Source organism: Mustela erminea, chromosome 19, assembly GCF_009829155.1.
Source record: "Mustela erminea isolate mMusErm1 chromosome 19, mMusErm1.Pri, whole genome shotgun sequence".
NCBI classification, from domain to species: Eukaryota; Metazoa; Chordata; class Mammalia; order Carnivora; family Mustelidae; genus Mustela; species Mustela erminea.
Genome location: NC_045632.1, coordinates 31031346 through 31044778, shown reverse-complemented (window position 1 = coordinate 31044778; position 13433 = coordinate 31031346). Strand labels below are relative to the sequence as shown.

The window sequence follows — 13433 nt, the reverse complement described above, 5'->3', positions numbered from 1 at the left end:
TCCATGGCGACATTAAATGTCAGTGCCCTGCTTTTTAAAAGTGGCCTCTGGGGCACCTGGGTGGCTCAATTGCTTAAGCCTCTGACTCTTGATTTCTGCTCAGGTCATGACCTCAGGGTCATGAGACTGAATCCCTTGTTGGGCTCCACACTCAGCACAGAGTCTGCTTGAGATTCTCTCGCTCTGCTCCTCCCCACTTTCGTGCATGTTCTAAGATAAGCAAAATCTTCTAAAAAATTAATACAAAATAAAAGCAGCCTCTGTGCCACAGGCACATGAGAACTATTCAGTTTTAATGTCTACCAAGATAAAAGCCAAACTTTTTTTTAGCTTAACATTCAAGCCACTCTAAAAACTGAATCTTTAACTTGAGAACCCTAGAGTTTAACCTACTAGACCAAACTGCCTCTTATTTTGCCACTTCGGTATATCCCTTCTTCATCCTATGCTATGAAGGCTCTATCTACATCTCCAAATTCACCCATCGAAATCCAACCCATCATTCCTTACTTCATGGATCCTTAGCTGACTGGCTCATGTACAGTGGTTTAATTTTGGCTCAGAAGTTGTACGTTTCTATTGTCTTTCACATTTCTACATGCCTCCTCTCCACAACTATAAACTCTCAAAAGACAGTGGCTGTGGGGTTTTGGTATTTTTTTTTTTTTAAAGACTTGTGTCCTGGGGTACCTGGGTGGCTTAGTTGGTTAGGAACTCAACTCTTGATTTTGGCTCAGGTCATGATCTCAGAGTCGTTGGACTGAGCCCCGTACTGGGTTCTGCGCTAAGCATGAAACCTGCTTAAGATTCTCTCTCTCTCTCTTACTCTCGCTCTCTCAAAAATAAATAAATAAATACTTGTGTCCTATATAATACCTAACAACATACTTCACACTAAGTTCTCAACAAATACCCAGTGACAAATTCTCAAAGTATGTGTGAGTACAGAGTTGTGATGAAGCACATGGGTTCTACAAGCAGACCGCTAATTTCAGTAACAGCTCCACACTTACTGTGTGACCCCGACCAAATTACTTAACCTCTCAACAGCTTATGTTTCTCCACCTATAACAACATCAACCTCATATGGCTGTCATATAGATTCACTGAATACAGATTTATTTTTTTTTTATTTTTTAGTATTTTATTTGAGAGAGAGACAGTGAGGGAGACCATGAGAGAGGAGCAGCAGACTTCCCATGGAGCTGGGAGCTCGATGTGGGACTCGATCCTGGCACTCTGGGATCATGACCTGAGCCGAAGGCAGTCGCTTAACCAACTGAGTCACCCAGGCACCCCCTGAATACAGATTTAAATCTCAGAACAGTCCCCATAACAAATGTTCAATAAATGGTGTATGTTACTACTATTAGCCAAAAGTACTAATTAATGCATACAGAGTGATCTAAATGTAAAACTTTTAGAATAAAGTTATCTTACAATTTTCTTAACTATAATTAGGTAGTACAGATACCCTACTAAATATCAAAGCAAGTACAATCTAAAATCATTTTCTACAACACTACAAAGACAGAAGATATTATCTCTCTTTCTGTAAATGATACAATCAACCTCACTCAGATTTGGAACAAAGCATCTATCCAAACTTTGGAAATAGTTCTCCAAAACTACAAGCAAACTACATCGGCTGCTTCCTTAGCAGTGGGGTCATCTAAGAAAGTACAGAGATTCTTTTATTTTTAAAAGCTATTCACTTGGGGCACCTGGGTGGCTCATCAGTTAAGCATCTGCCTTCAGCTCAGGTCATGATCTCAGGGTCCAGGAATCGAGCCCCATGTCAGGCTCCCCGCTCAGCAAGGAATCTGCTTCTCCCTCACGCTCTGCCTCTGCCCCTGCTCCATTTCTCTCCCTCTTATTTCCTCTCTCTCTCAAATAAATAAATAAAATTAAAAAAAAAAAAGCTACTCACTTACTTATGTAAACACCTTTCATAATTTGAGAAAAAAAATTTATATTGAAAGAGAAGCAAAAATAAAAAGAGAGAGAGAGAGCGAGCAAAAGAGGCAAACATTATTCATTCAAGTATAACAACTCCTTTTCCCTGACTTGTCAACATTCTTCTAGTTTAGTTTAAAAACAATTTCCAGGGGCGCCTGGGAGGCTCAGTCGGTTAACAGCTGCCTTCAGCTCAGGTCATGATGCCAGGGTCCTGGGATCGAGTCCCACATCGGGCTCTCGGCTCAGGGGAGAGCCTGCTTCTCCCTCTCCCTCTGACTGCTGCTCGGCCTGCTTGTTCTCACTATTTCTCTCTCTCAAATAAATAAATAAACAATCTTAAAAAATTTTTCCGATTCTACTTTATGAAAAAGTGTTCATGATAAAGGTAGAGAATTTACTTCCCAAGATTGCCTTTATTGGGAAAGATGCAAAACACTGAGCCAGAGGAAGTTTACAGATTTTGCAGACATGATCAGAAAGCACAAATTCAAAAAAGATTTTTTAAATTTCCAAAAAAAAAAAAAAAAAGAAAAGACAAGAAAGCACAAATTCATGATCATTTTAGGTCCCCTACTCTTCCCCATCTAATTTCTCTACTCTTCATTGACTGTAAACTTCAAAATGACACATAGAAGCCAGTTCAGGAGGATTATATGTCACTAAGCTGGACATAAAAGTCAAATAATACAAACAGTCAACATAGTCAATAAGAGAAAATCGAGGAGTCAAATTCTATATCCAAGGCGGCCAACTGGCAAAAATATCTAAGATCTGACTTTTGCATTTTGGGGTGCTTAAATGAAAAGGTTAAGTTTACAGAAATAATAATTCCATGCATTTCACAATATGAAGGAAGCCCAATTTTTCATAGCTAACATGAATCAAGAAGCAAGAAATTATTATTTAAAGAGAACTATTGGAAAGAAAGATTATTTATGAAATCACATTTTTTTTTTGTTTTTTGTTTTTTGTTAGCAAAATAGGGGCGTCTGGGTGGCTCAGTTGGTTAAGCGACCAAATCTTGATTTCTGCTTAGCTCATGGTCTCATGGCCTGTGAGCCCCATGATGGCCTCCTCCCTGGGCCTGGAGCCTGCTGAAGATCCTCTCTGCCCCTCCCCCCACACCCAGTGCAAGCATTCGGTCTCTCTCTCGCTCTAAAAAACACAAAAACAAAACAAAACAAAAACCTAACAAAATAAACTGAGGGACACCAACTGAGGGATCAGAACTGAAGCACAGATCAAAAAAAAAAAAAAAAAAAAAGTGTATTCCTGACTAACAAATATAAAAACATACCGCTGTTTTCTTCCTCTCTGTTGACGAGGCTGCTCCTCTTGAGGATATTTAAAAATGTCCTGAAAAATGGGTTCATATTTCTTAAAAATTACCGCTGAAACAGTGAAGTTTCTTTCTAATCTCTCAGTACGTTCTCTGAAATGTGGGGGTAGATTTGCCATGTCTTCCCACTTCTTCATCTTGTTAAAAAATTCAATTAAGCTGATATTAAAAATAAAAAATGAGATATTTTCAAAATTAACACAAAGGTGGGGTACACAAATATAATTAAATAAAAAATTTAACTAATTATATTACTTTAAAATGGTGATAAAATCACACCTCATGCCTCTGACTAGCTTAATCTCTTAGATTGGTTTATTTCTCTGATTTTCCTAATCTGTTTTTCTGAAATTATCAGAAAGCTTTATTTTTTTATTATGAAATAAATAAAAATAGTAAATAATTAGAGTAATGTAACCAATATTTAAGTATTCAACTGCCAAATTTAACAAACATTAACATATTGAAGAAATTTTGCCATGTTTGCATCAGATCTACGAAAACAGCCAAATTCCCGTTTGTACTCTTCCCCAAACCCATGCCCCTCACTGCCTGCTCAAAGATAACCACCATTCTAAAGTTAGTCTGAATCCTTCCCATCCCTGTGGCTATACTTACAACTTAGTATAGGTACTATATGGATCTAAATGTATCCATAAATAGTCAGTAGTATCTTTTGCATGTGTGGCTTTAAGATTTTAGATAAATAGTATCATATTGTAAGTAGAATTCTGCAACTTGCTTTTTCATTCAATGTTTCTGAGATTAACACTGTTAGATGTAGATCTCATTGATTTTAACTGTTAAAAATATTCCTTCATATGAACTACGATGACTTTCTGCATTCATTCCCCAATCAATGGAAACTAAGTTTACATGATGACCCCAAAATGCTGTAATCGACACATTCTTGTACATGTATGTAAGAGCTTCTTTTGGGACACCAGTAAGTAGAACTGCTCAGTCGGAGACTGTGCATCTTCAACTTCACTAGATTTGGTCAAATTTCCCATTCAAGGGGCCATGCCAATTTATACTCTCACCAAAATACAACAGCAATACAGAGTTCCCATTTTCCTACATAATGACCAAAGTTGGTTTTATCAGACTTCAAATTTCCCCAATCTGATGAGAGTAACGGATACCTTGTTTTTAATTTGAATTTCCTTGGTTACTAGTGAAATTGAACATCTTTACATACATCGATTAGCTATGTGAGTTTTGACCTTTAGGAAACCACATTCTTTACCCCTCGTTTAGTGGCTGTTTGTCAAACGTGCAACCATTTGTTAGTAGATCTTTATATAAATCTGGATGCTGATCTTCTGTCAGTTATACACATTGGAAATACCCTTCCTGACATATTCTTTGTTTTTAACCCATTTTAGTCCATTATGTCAAAAAAGTAAAAAATCTGAACTCAAAGGTAAAAATTTAAAGATAGAAACTGAGTTTCTGAAATGGAACTACACCTGAAGCATAGGACTGTATTACTTGCACTAAAATGTTGGATAAGTCGATTTACTACGATTTATGATGATGATTCCATAATCTGACCTTTGCTTCTAAGGTTCTAAGTCCACTTTATGCAGGTATACAGTTCAGGGGTTCAACTCTTTATGCACTGCCTCTTGTTCTTAGGCCGAAATATAATTTGGGATGGAGTTCAAGGTTAATAGACTACAGCTTAAATATTACATTTCTTCTTATTTTAATAGTAAGTGATTTTTTAAGCCATTAGGTACATAAATTTTGCCTGTGGCATTCTCCCCCCACAAAGTGCCAAATAATCTTTTTCCACCAATCTTTAGTAAGTCATAAAAGAAAATTCACCCAAATGGCACAAATGATAAATGTAATCAATTCAATTATACAGCAGATAGAAAAAGCAATTTCTGCCTCTTCTTTAAATCATTATTTGGCCCTTTCAGTAACTGATTGTAAGAGTGTTGCTTATCCCCCAATACAGGAAACAGAGAAGTCTTTACACACTCCATATATTAAAATACAAATCCTGTACATGTAGTTTTAAGTTTAATACCATATTTAATTACCTCTACAATTTAGAGTATATCCTAAAGTTTCTCAATATCCTTATTTAGAATTCTCCCAATACCGCACAATAAGTCATAACCTTCAATAGGAAATTCTTCATATAAATGCCTAATACATTAAAATTTCAATACTTTTCACTAAAGAGTAAAAATATAATAGATACTTATATGTAGTAAAGGAAAACCATGACCTAACTTCTAAATTCAGCACTCTATAGGTACAAACGCCTGGGAAATAATGAGAGGATTCTTAATATCACTATGATTTTTGAGCTTTCATATTTGTCACATTCTACCTTTCAAACTCTGACATAGTTACCTCTGCTCTGAACATCGCAGGATTCTAGTTAAAGATACATAGTTTCCTTCAACTGTCCCTTTGCTTACAGTTGGCACAGATTTTCTGCAAGCCACATATAAGGCACATGCTAACCAGTGAAGATCATTTCCCTGTAAAAATAAAAGAAAACTGAGTTTTAGCTAATGAGCTATATAAACATTTCAATATAATAACCTTTCTAGATTAAATGGAAGGCACTGTTTTTATGTTTGCAGGAAACTGTATTTTCAATGATAGCTCTATCTATCCCATGTGCTCCTTATACTGGGACATTAACATTTTCACGCTGGGAGATAGGAATCTGTGTTCCATTCCCTCATTTTCAACTGTCTCAACTAATAGCACAGGTGAAAATGTTGCTATGTACCTTGCAAGATCAGAAAGGGCAATAATGATTCTACCTGGCTCACTCTCTCAGCATACATGCCCTGGGTGTCCCACTCTGGGACAAATTAACAGTCACAGAGACTCAATTTTCTTATCCGAGGGCTGTGAGACTGAAATGAGTTACAAGTATAAAGCCCAGAATATACAAGAAATCAAAAGATAAAATTCTATAGCCAATACTCTGTATTCAATATCATATTGAGGGGAGTCTGGGTGGCTCAGTCAGTTAAGTGTCTGCTTCCACTCAGGTCATGATCTCAGGATCCTGGGATTGAGCCCTGCATCAAGCCCTGCATCGAGCTCACTGCTCAGTGGGGAGACTGCTTCTCCCCCTCCTCCATGCTCTTTCTCTCTCTCCCTATCTGTTACTGTCTCTGTCTCTCTCTCTCTCTCTCAAATAAAATATTTTTTTAAAAATATCATGAGTCTTGGGGCGCCTGGGTGGCTCAGTGGGTTAAAGCCCCTGCCTTCGGCTTGGGTCATGATCCCAGGGTCCTGGGATCGAGCCCCACATCGGGCTCTCTGCTCAGCAGGGAGCCTGCTTCCTCCTCTCTCTGACTGCCTCTCTGCTTACCTGCAATCTCTGTCAAATAAATAAATAAAACCTTTAAAAAAAAAAAAATAAAAATAAAAAAATAAAAATATCATGAGTCTTATTTTCCATTGTACACTTCCATGAGACTGACAACCCACGTTATCTTAGAGCATACCTGACTACAAGCTCCACAACGGTGGAGATTTTTAAGTTTTGTATGCTGCTCTGTCCCCACCATGTACAACAGTATCTGGCAAAGAAGAGGTGATAGCGGCACCTGGGTGGCTCAGTTGGTCAAGCCTCTGCCTTCGCCTAAGGTCATCATCCCTATCCATGCATCAGGCTCCCTGCTCAACGGGAAGTCTGCTTCTCCCTCTCCCTCCGCCTGGCATTCCACCTGCTTGCGTTGTATGTGTCAAATAAATAAAAATCTTAAAAAAAAAAAAAAAGAAGAAGGGGTGATAAATATTTGACAAATGACTATTCGTTCATTCACTGGGTAAACTGAGCTAAGAATCTGAAGTCCGAGTCTCTAAAAAATTGAGTAATCACACATGTGTTTTCAGAAATAATTTACTAACCATCAATTGTTTGTCACTTGCTCATGTAACACGGGGCTTCATACAACTTAACCCCTCTGAGTTGAAATACCTCAGCTGTATGGTGATAATTACTTGTTCTATGCAATTTAAGAGAAGATCGTGAGGATAAAATAAGAGCTTTTTTAAAAGCACTACGCCCATCACCAAAGAACCACTGGAACCACTGACCACAGAACCACTGAGAAATAAATATGACCTATTCAGCCACAGCCACATCACCTAAGCAGAGGAAGGAGCTCTGTAACTCTCAAGCAGAAGCAGGGTCCATGACCACCTTTTGTGCCAGCAACTACACATGATCTTATTAAACCTTCAGAACAACTCTGATGGAGGCACAAATTATCCCAGATTTACATATCACAAAATTGAGTTTTGGAGTGGTGAAGCAAACTGTCCAAAGTGACCTAGGCCTGTCGAGTTCTGAAGCTACTATATTACTAGCCTTCCCCCCTCCCTCCACCTGTAGATGTAACTACGGGGAGAAGGAATTGAAATAAGATTCTATTAATGCAAGAATAAACAGAAAGTAACCTTAGTGAGTCACACATAGGCAAAAAAAAAAAAAAAAATCCTATTATTATAATTAAACAATACCTTGCTTAGGCCTCCTCATTCTACTGGCCCCGCTCTTTCCCCAAATTGTAAAACAACTTCAGAAAATCTCTCGGCCTCCTGTTTAATGCCACACACAGGCAAACAGCTGGTAAACAATCCAGACTTCCGTGTCACTTCCCATTGGTCCATAAAGGGGAGGTGCCTACAGAGTTGAGCCTCACTGGCTAGAAGGGCCAGTTTTCTCATCCCCCAAGCCCCGATCCGAAGAAAGGGACATGACAGGCCGACATCACAGAGGGTATAGAGTCCCGGGTAACGTCTTGGGTGACCAAAAGGTCCTCGAGGGCGTCCCAGGCCGGACTTCCCAGGGACAAATGGGGCGCGTGCATCTATGTGCAGATAAGCAGGAAGCCCGTTTCGTTTGCCCGCAGGAAGGTTCGCCTCGGTGTACCCACAAACCCAGCCCGAAACTTAACGACGCGCTTACTCCACGGATGCAACGCCGGGACAAAGGCAATTTGGTACAGCAGGAAAAGAACTGAAGGAGCAGCCTAGCAACCGAGGCGCTAAAATCGGGCTGATCTCCGTGGGAGCACAGCCAAGTCCCCTCCCCTTCTCCTTACGGCCTCCACGACTGCACCTGTTCATTCCGCCAGCAAGGTGGTTGTATTTTTGCAATCATGACCCCAGCACGACCTCGGCCTCGCGCTGCCACTTTAGGGCAAGAGGTGTTCCCCACTCGGAACTCGAAAGAGAACAGCTGCGAGACGAGGGTCAGTCGCAGGGCCGCTAAAAGCTTCCCGAAAGCCAGGTCTCCAGGACCGAGATGCCCAGGGAGGAGTCCCACGGCTCTGCAGGCTGGGGACCGGAGACCCGGGGCCTGCCAGAGGGTCCCTGCAGGGCGCCCGACCCGGGGAGGGGAGGGGCCCCATTCCCGCGGTGGGGCGCGACGACTAGGCCCGGAAAGCCCCACCTCTCTTCCCCCGGGCGCACCTCCAAAGTGTAGCTCTCGCTCATGTTGCGGTAGCTGTCCCAGGCCTCGGCCCGCGCCGCCTCGTCCATGTTTAGGCGGCTGCACAGCTCCTCGAACCGCTGCTGGGTCTGAGGCGCCGGCGACCGGGCCGGCTGCGCGGCGTCCTCCGCCTCCCCATCGTCTTCCTCCTCCTCATCCGAGGCTGCGGCCGCCGGAGGAGGAGGCGGGGGCGGCGGCGACTGGTCGCCTCCCGACGGCATAGCGCACCCCTGGGCAGCGGGTCCTCAGGTGAGCTGAGGGCCGGAGCCCGCAGCCATTCAAACCGCGAAGCGCCCGCCTGTCCGCCGTACGCACGGCGACTGCGCCGCCACCACAGTAGCGAAACCTTTTGTAGGCACCCGTAGTTCCGAGCGTGGCCTGCTGGGAAATGTAGTCCGAGCCGGAAGCCCACGGGGGTCAAAAAGCATATTAAAAAAAAGAAAAAGAAATCAAATTTCTTGAGCTAAAATAAAAGCGGCTTTGTTAGTTTTTAAGTACGTCCCGTAGTGGACCCATTGGCAGAGCTGTATTGAAGAGAACACAACCAAAAAAACATTTTGTGATGGTTTCGTATCCAATGTATCTCCAAAATTAATACTCATTATCTGGGTGTCCTTATCTCTAAAATAGGAACAATAGCAAACAAGGGCCTGTCTGCCTAAGTTGTAATTTCAACATCGCTCCTAATTTCTCTTTCTTTCCTATGTTTTAACTTTATGTGAGCCTTTCAATTAAACACTGGCTTTTTTAAAAAGCAGTAATTCTTTTATTTCCCAAAGGGCAAATATACCTTCACTCTAAGTGATACGTTTGTACTATCCTCAGCTGTCTTAACTTTATTCCTTTATTTTTACCTTGCTTTTTCTTTTTCTTTTTTTTTTTTTAAAGATTTTATTTGACAGAGAGAGATCACAAGTAGGCAGAGAGGCAGGCAGAGAGAGAGAGGAGGAAGCAGGCTCCCTGCTGAGCAGAGAGCCCGATGCGGGACTCGATCCCAGCACCCCAAGATCATGACCTGAGCTGAAGGCAGCGGCTTAACCCACTGAGCCACCCAGGCGCCACTACCTTGCTTTTTCTTTCAGACTTGAATCACTTCAATAACAATGCTCTTTGATTTATAAGTGGGTATAGTATTGGGCATTTTTGCACTTGAGGAACCAGTAACGTATTGCTGATTGCCATGGGGTCACTTCCTTCTCTCTTCAGTGTCCCTTTGAGCCCAGCCATCATACTGTGAGGAAACCCAGGTTACTTGGAGCAGCATCTTATCAGTGGTAGACAAAACTGAGCGTTAGTTAAAGGGGTGAAATCAGATTTTACTCAGACACTATTGACCGACCATAAGGGAGAGAGCTGAGCTCCATTCCAATCTGTGTAGAGGTGGTGGCGTGTCTTAAAGGGAGAATGAAGAACTAGGGATGGGAGAGAGTGGGGCACCTGGGTGGCTTAGTCGATCATGCATCTGACTCTTGATTTCGGCTCAGGTCTTGATTTCAGGGTCGTGAGTTTGAGCCCCAAGTTGGGCTGTGGATGGAGCCTACATAAAAAAAAGAAAGAAAGAAAAAGAAAAAAACCACCTATGGCTAAGACATGTTACCTACCAACTGATTTTATAGGAGCCTCAATTTTGCATGTGTAAAATTCTTACCCTTGTTGTGATATGATAGCCCAAAGGAATGTCGAAGCCCCTAAATGGCAGTTATCTAGGAGAAAACCTTATTTTTCCTCAGTATATATGACCTTAAAATACATGGCTTAACTGTGAATATTCACATAAACTTTTATAAGACAAAACAAGACAAACAAAAATGCAGTGGTCTTGAAACTTTTTGGTCATGTCCCCCTAAAAGAACTACCTTCTAGCATATTTTAAATTTGACATCTAAATTTTTCATTAAAAGTTTAATCAGGTGTAATATCCAACATGCAACTATAAACCTTTGAAAACAAAACTGTTATTAACCTATATCCAATGGATTCATAACAGTTTGATACTCGCTATCATCTATTTCAAAAATCCATGAACAAAACTTTGCTTTAGCAATTAGAAGTTTATATCCTACCTTTCTCTCCTTTACCTCATATTCCCATTCTACTCCAGCATAATTTTATCCTGGTAAGTTCTGTGTTCAAAAGTTCTTGAGGGATTCTCTTCCCATTTTCTTTCAGCAAAAACATACACAGAAATGAATTTTTTCAAGTATCTTCTGTTTATTCTTTTACATCAGATTCATTGAGGTATAATTTGTATGTGGTAAAATTTACTCTTGTTCAGTATACAGTTCTACGAATTTTGACAACTACACAAAGCTATGTTCACCACAATCATACTAGAGAACATTTCCATCGCCTGAAAAGCTTCCTAGTGCCCCTTGTTAGTAAATCCTTGGCAACCACGGACCAATTTTCTGTTCCCATAGTTTTTCCTCTTTTCCAAAATGTCACATGAAAGCCATCATACAATATATAGCCTTTGAGGGGCACCTGGGTGGCTCAGTGGGTTAAAGCCTCTGCCTTCGGCTCAGGTCATGATCCCGGGGTCCTGGGATTAAGCCCCATATCGGGCTCCCTGTTCAGCGGGAAGCCTGCTTCCCCCGCCCCTCTCTGCTTGCCTCTCTGCCTACTTGTAATCTCTGTCAAATAAATAATAAATAAAATCTTTTTTAAAAATATGTAGTCTTTGAGTCTGTTTTTTTTCAACTTAGCATAATGCCTTTCAGATTCATCCATGTGCCTGTAGTTTGTTCCATTTTATTGATAATATTCTACCATATGAATGTCCCAACGTTTATTTATCCATTCAACAGTTGAAGACAGCTTGGTTGTTGCCAGTTTGGGGCGATTGTGAGTAAAGCTACCACCACATTTAGGTAAATGTTTTTGCAGAGCATACGTTTTTTATTACTCTTGGGTCAACACCTAGGAGTGTGTCATGGACTAAATGTTTGGGTCCTTCCCAAATTCATATGTGGAAGCCCTAACCCCCAATGTGATTGTATCTGCAGATAGGGCTTTTAGTAGGTATGTAAGGTTAAATGAGGTCATAAATGTGTGGCCTCATAAGAAAGTCACATGTACAGATGGAGGAAAGGCTTATATGGGCACACAGGGAGAAGTCTAGCAGATGAAGACAGAGCAGTATTACTCGGTTATATGGCAAATGTTAAACTTTATTTGTAACTGTCAATTTTTTTTTCTAAAGTGGCTCTATCATTTCCCACCCACAATGAAATTTACATTTGGGGACTAAGTGGTATAAACTTCCAATTAAAAAATAAATAAGTTATAGGTATGTAATGTACCACACAGGGAACAGAATCTATAATAATCTAATAATTTTTTACAGTGACAGGTGGTAACCAGAATTATCGTGAGGGCCATTTCATAATGTATAAAAATAACAAGTCACAGCAATATACACCAGAAACTGATAGTCATTATTCTTAAATTTAAAAAAAAACACACATTTAAATTTATTTTCTATGATCATGAAGCTATAAGTGTTGTATTCCTTTCAGATGAATGATCAGATGTCTTTTACAGCTGCTATGGCTTCGATTTGTGTTTGGAATTTGTTTACATGTCTCCCACAATTATTCAAAGAAAGAGGTGTTGGTACCACCAAAAGCCAGTTGAAGGCGCCATTGACTCAGGCAAAGCTGAGACCAATGTACTTTTCACCTATTATGTGAGGAGCCTCCGGTTGAGACCTGAGTTAACTAGCACTTTACCTGTGATTAATTTTAGTCAGGCACCTGTGTCCCTTATGGGCCCATACTATAAGCCCTTCAAACCAGCTTTACCTGCTGCTAAAAATTCAATTCACAGTATAAACTACAAAAAATAGCTAGACTGAGGGGCACCTTGGTGGCTCAGTCAGCTAAGTGGCCCACTGGATTTCAGTTCAGGTCATGATCTCCGGTCCTGGGACTGAGCCCCCCACATCAGGCTCTGCACTCGGCGGCGACCCTACTTTCGGATTCTCTCTCTCTCTCTCCCTTTGGCCCTCCCCCAGCTTGTGCTCCCTTTCCTTCTCTCTCTCTCAGGTAAATAAATTAATCTTAAGCAACAAACAAACTACCTAGATTGAATATACAGGGAAGCCTTGGCAGTCTGGAATGAATGCAACCTGTCTCTTCAGTCCTCTATAAACAATTATAAACCATCATTGTCTTCTGATGCCTCCCAGGTCTGTTGGAGTAGGTATTGGGTTACATACATTCAACTGCTTTGTACTGTTGAGTTTTAAGACACTCTGTCTAATTTGTGAATAACATGTTTTTTCTCTCATTTGTAACACTCCATCAGTAATTTAATTACAAGATTTTTTTAAAAGATTTTATTTATTTATTTGACAGACAGAGATCACAGTAGACAGAGAGACAGGCAGAGAGAGAGAGAGGGAAGCAGGCTCCCCGCTGAGCAGAGAGCCCGACGCGGGACTCGATCCCAGGACCCTGAGATCATGACCTGAGCCGAAGGCAGCGGCCCAATCCACTGAGCCACCAGGCGCCCTAATTACAAGATTTTAAAATAAAAAATAAATACTTTGTTTATCTTTATCTTCCTTTCTGAATTCAGGCAATAAGATGTTTCTTTTCACTGAAGTCACCGTATTACCTGCTGATAACCCAGGAGGAGGGCTTGCTA

General features: G+C 40.9%; 1 protein-coding gene and 1 long non-coding RNA gene across 4 annotated transcripts in view; one reads left to right on the top strand and one right to left on the bottom strand.

Annotated features, from left to right (window-relative positions):
* Positions 1 to 9138, bottom strand: part of RBL2 (RB transcriptional corepressor like 2) — a 54220-nt gene extending 45082 nt beyond the window's left edge. The window contains exons 1-3 of one of the 2 annotated variants that reach the window (XM_032323268.1): positions 8765 to 9138; positions 5672 to 5802; positions 3257 to 3457 (exon numbers count right to left, since the gene is read on the bottom strand). In XM_032323268.1, the coding sequence (XP_032179159.1) occupies positions 3257 to 3457; positions 5672 to 5802; positions 8765 to 9004 (572 nt within the window). In that variant the 5' untranslated portion in view covers positions 9005 to 9138. Of the gene's footprint in view, positions 1 to 3256; positions 3458 to 5671; positions 5803 to 7810; positions 7927 to 8764 lie in introns of those variants that run through there. The other variant, XM_032323269.1, reaches the window with a different exon arrangement.
* Positions 7976 to 8724, top strand: LOC116578788. Of its 2 annotated transcripts, none has more exons than XR_004281053.1 (2): positions 7976 to 8069; positions 8203 to 8724. It is a non-coding gene; the product is annotated as an uncharacterized LOC116578788 (long non-coding RNA). The 2 variants fall into 2 exon arrangements; XR_004281052.1 differs by having other exon boundaries at positions 7997 to 8083.
* Positions 9139 to 13433: the final 4295 nt, after the last annotated feature.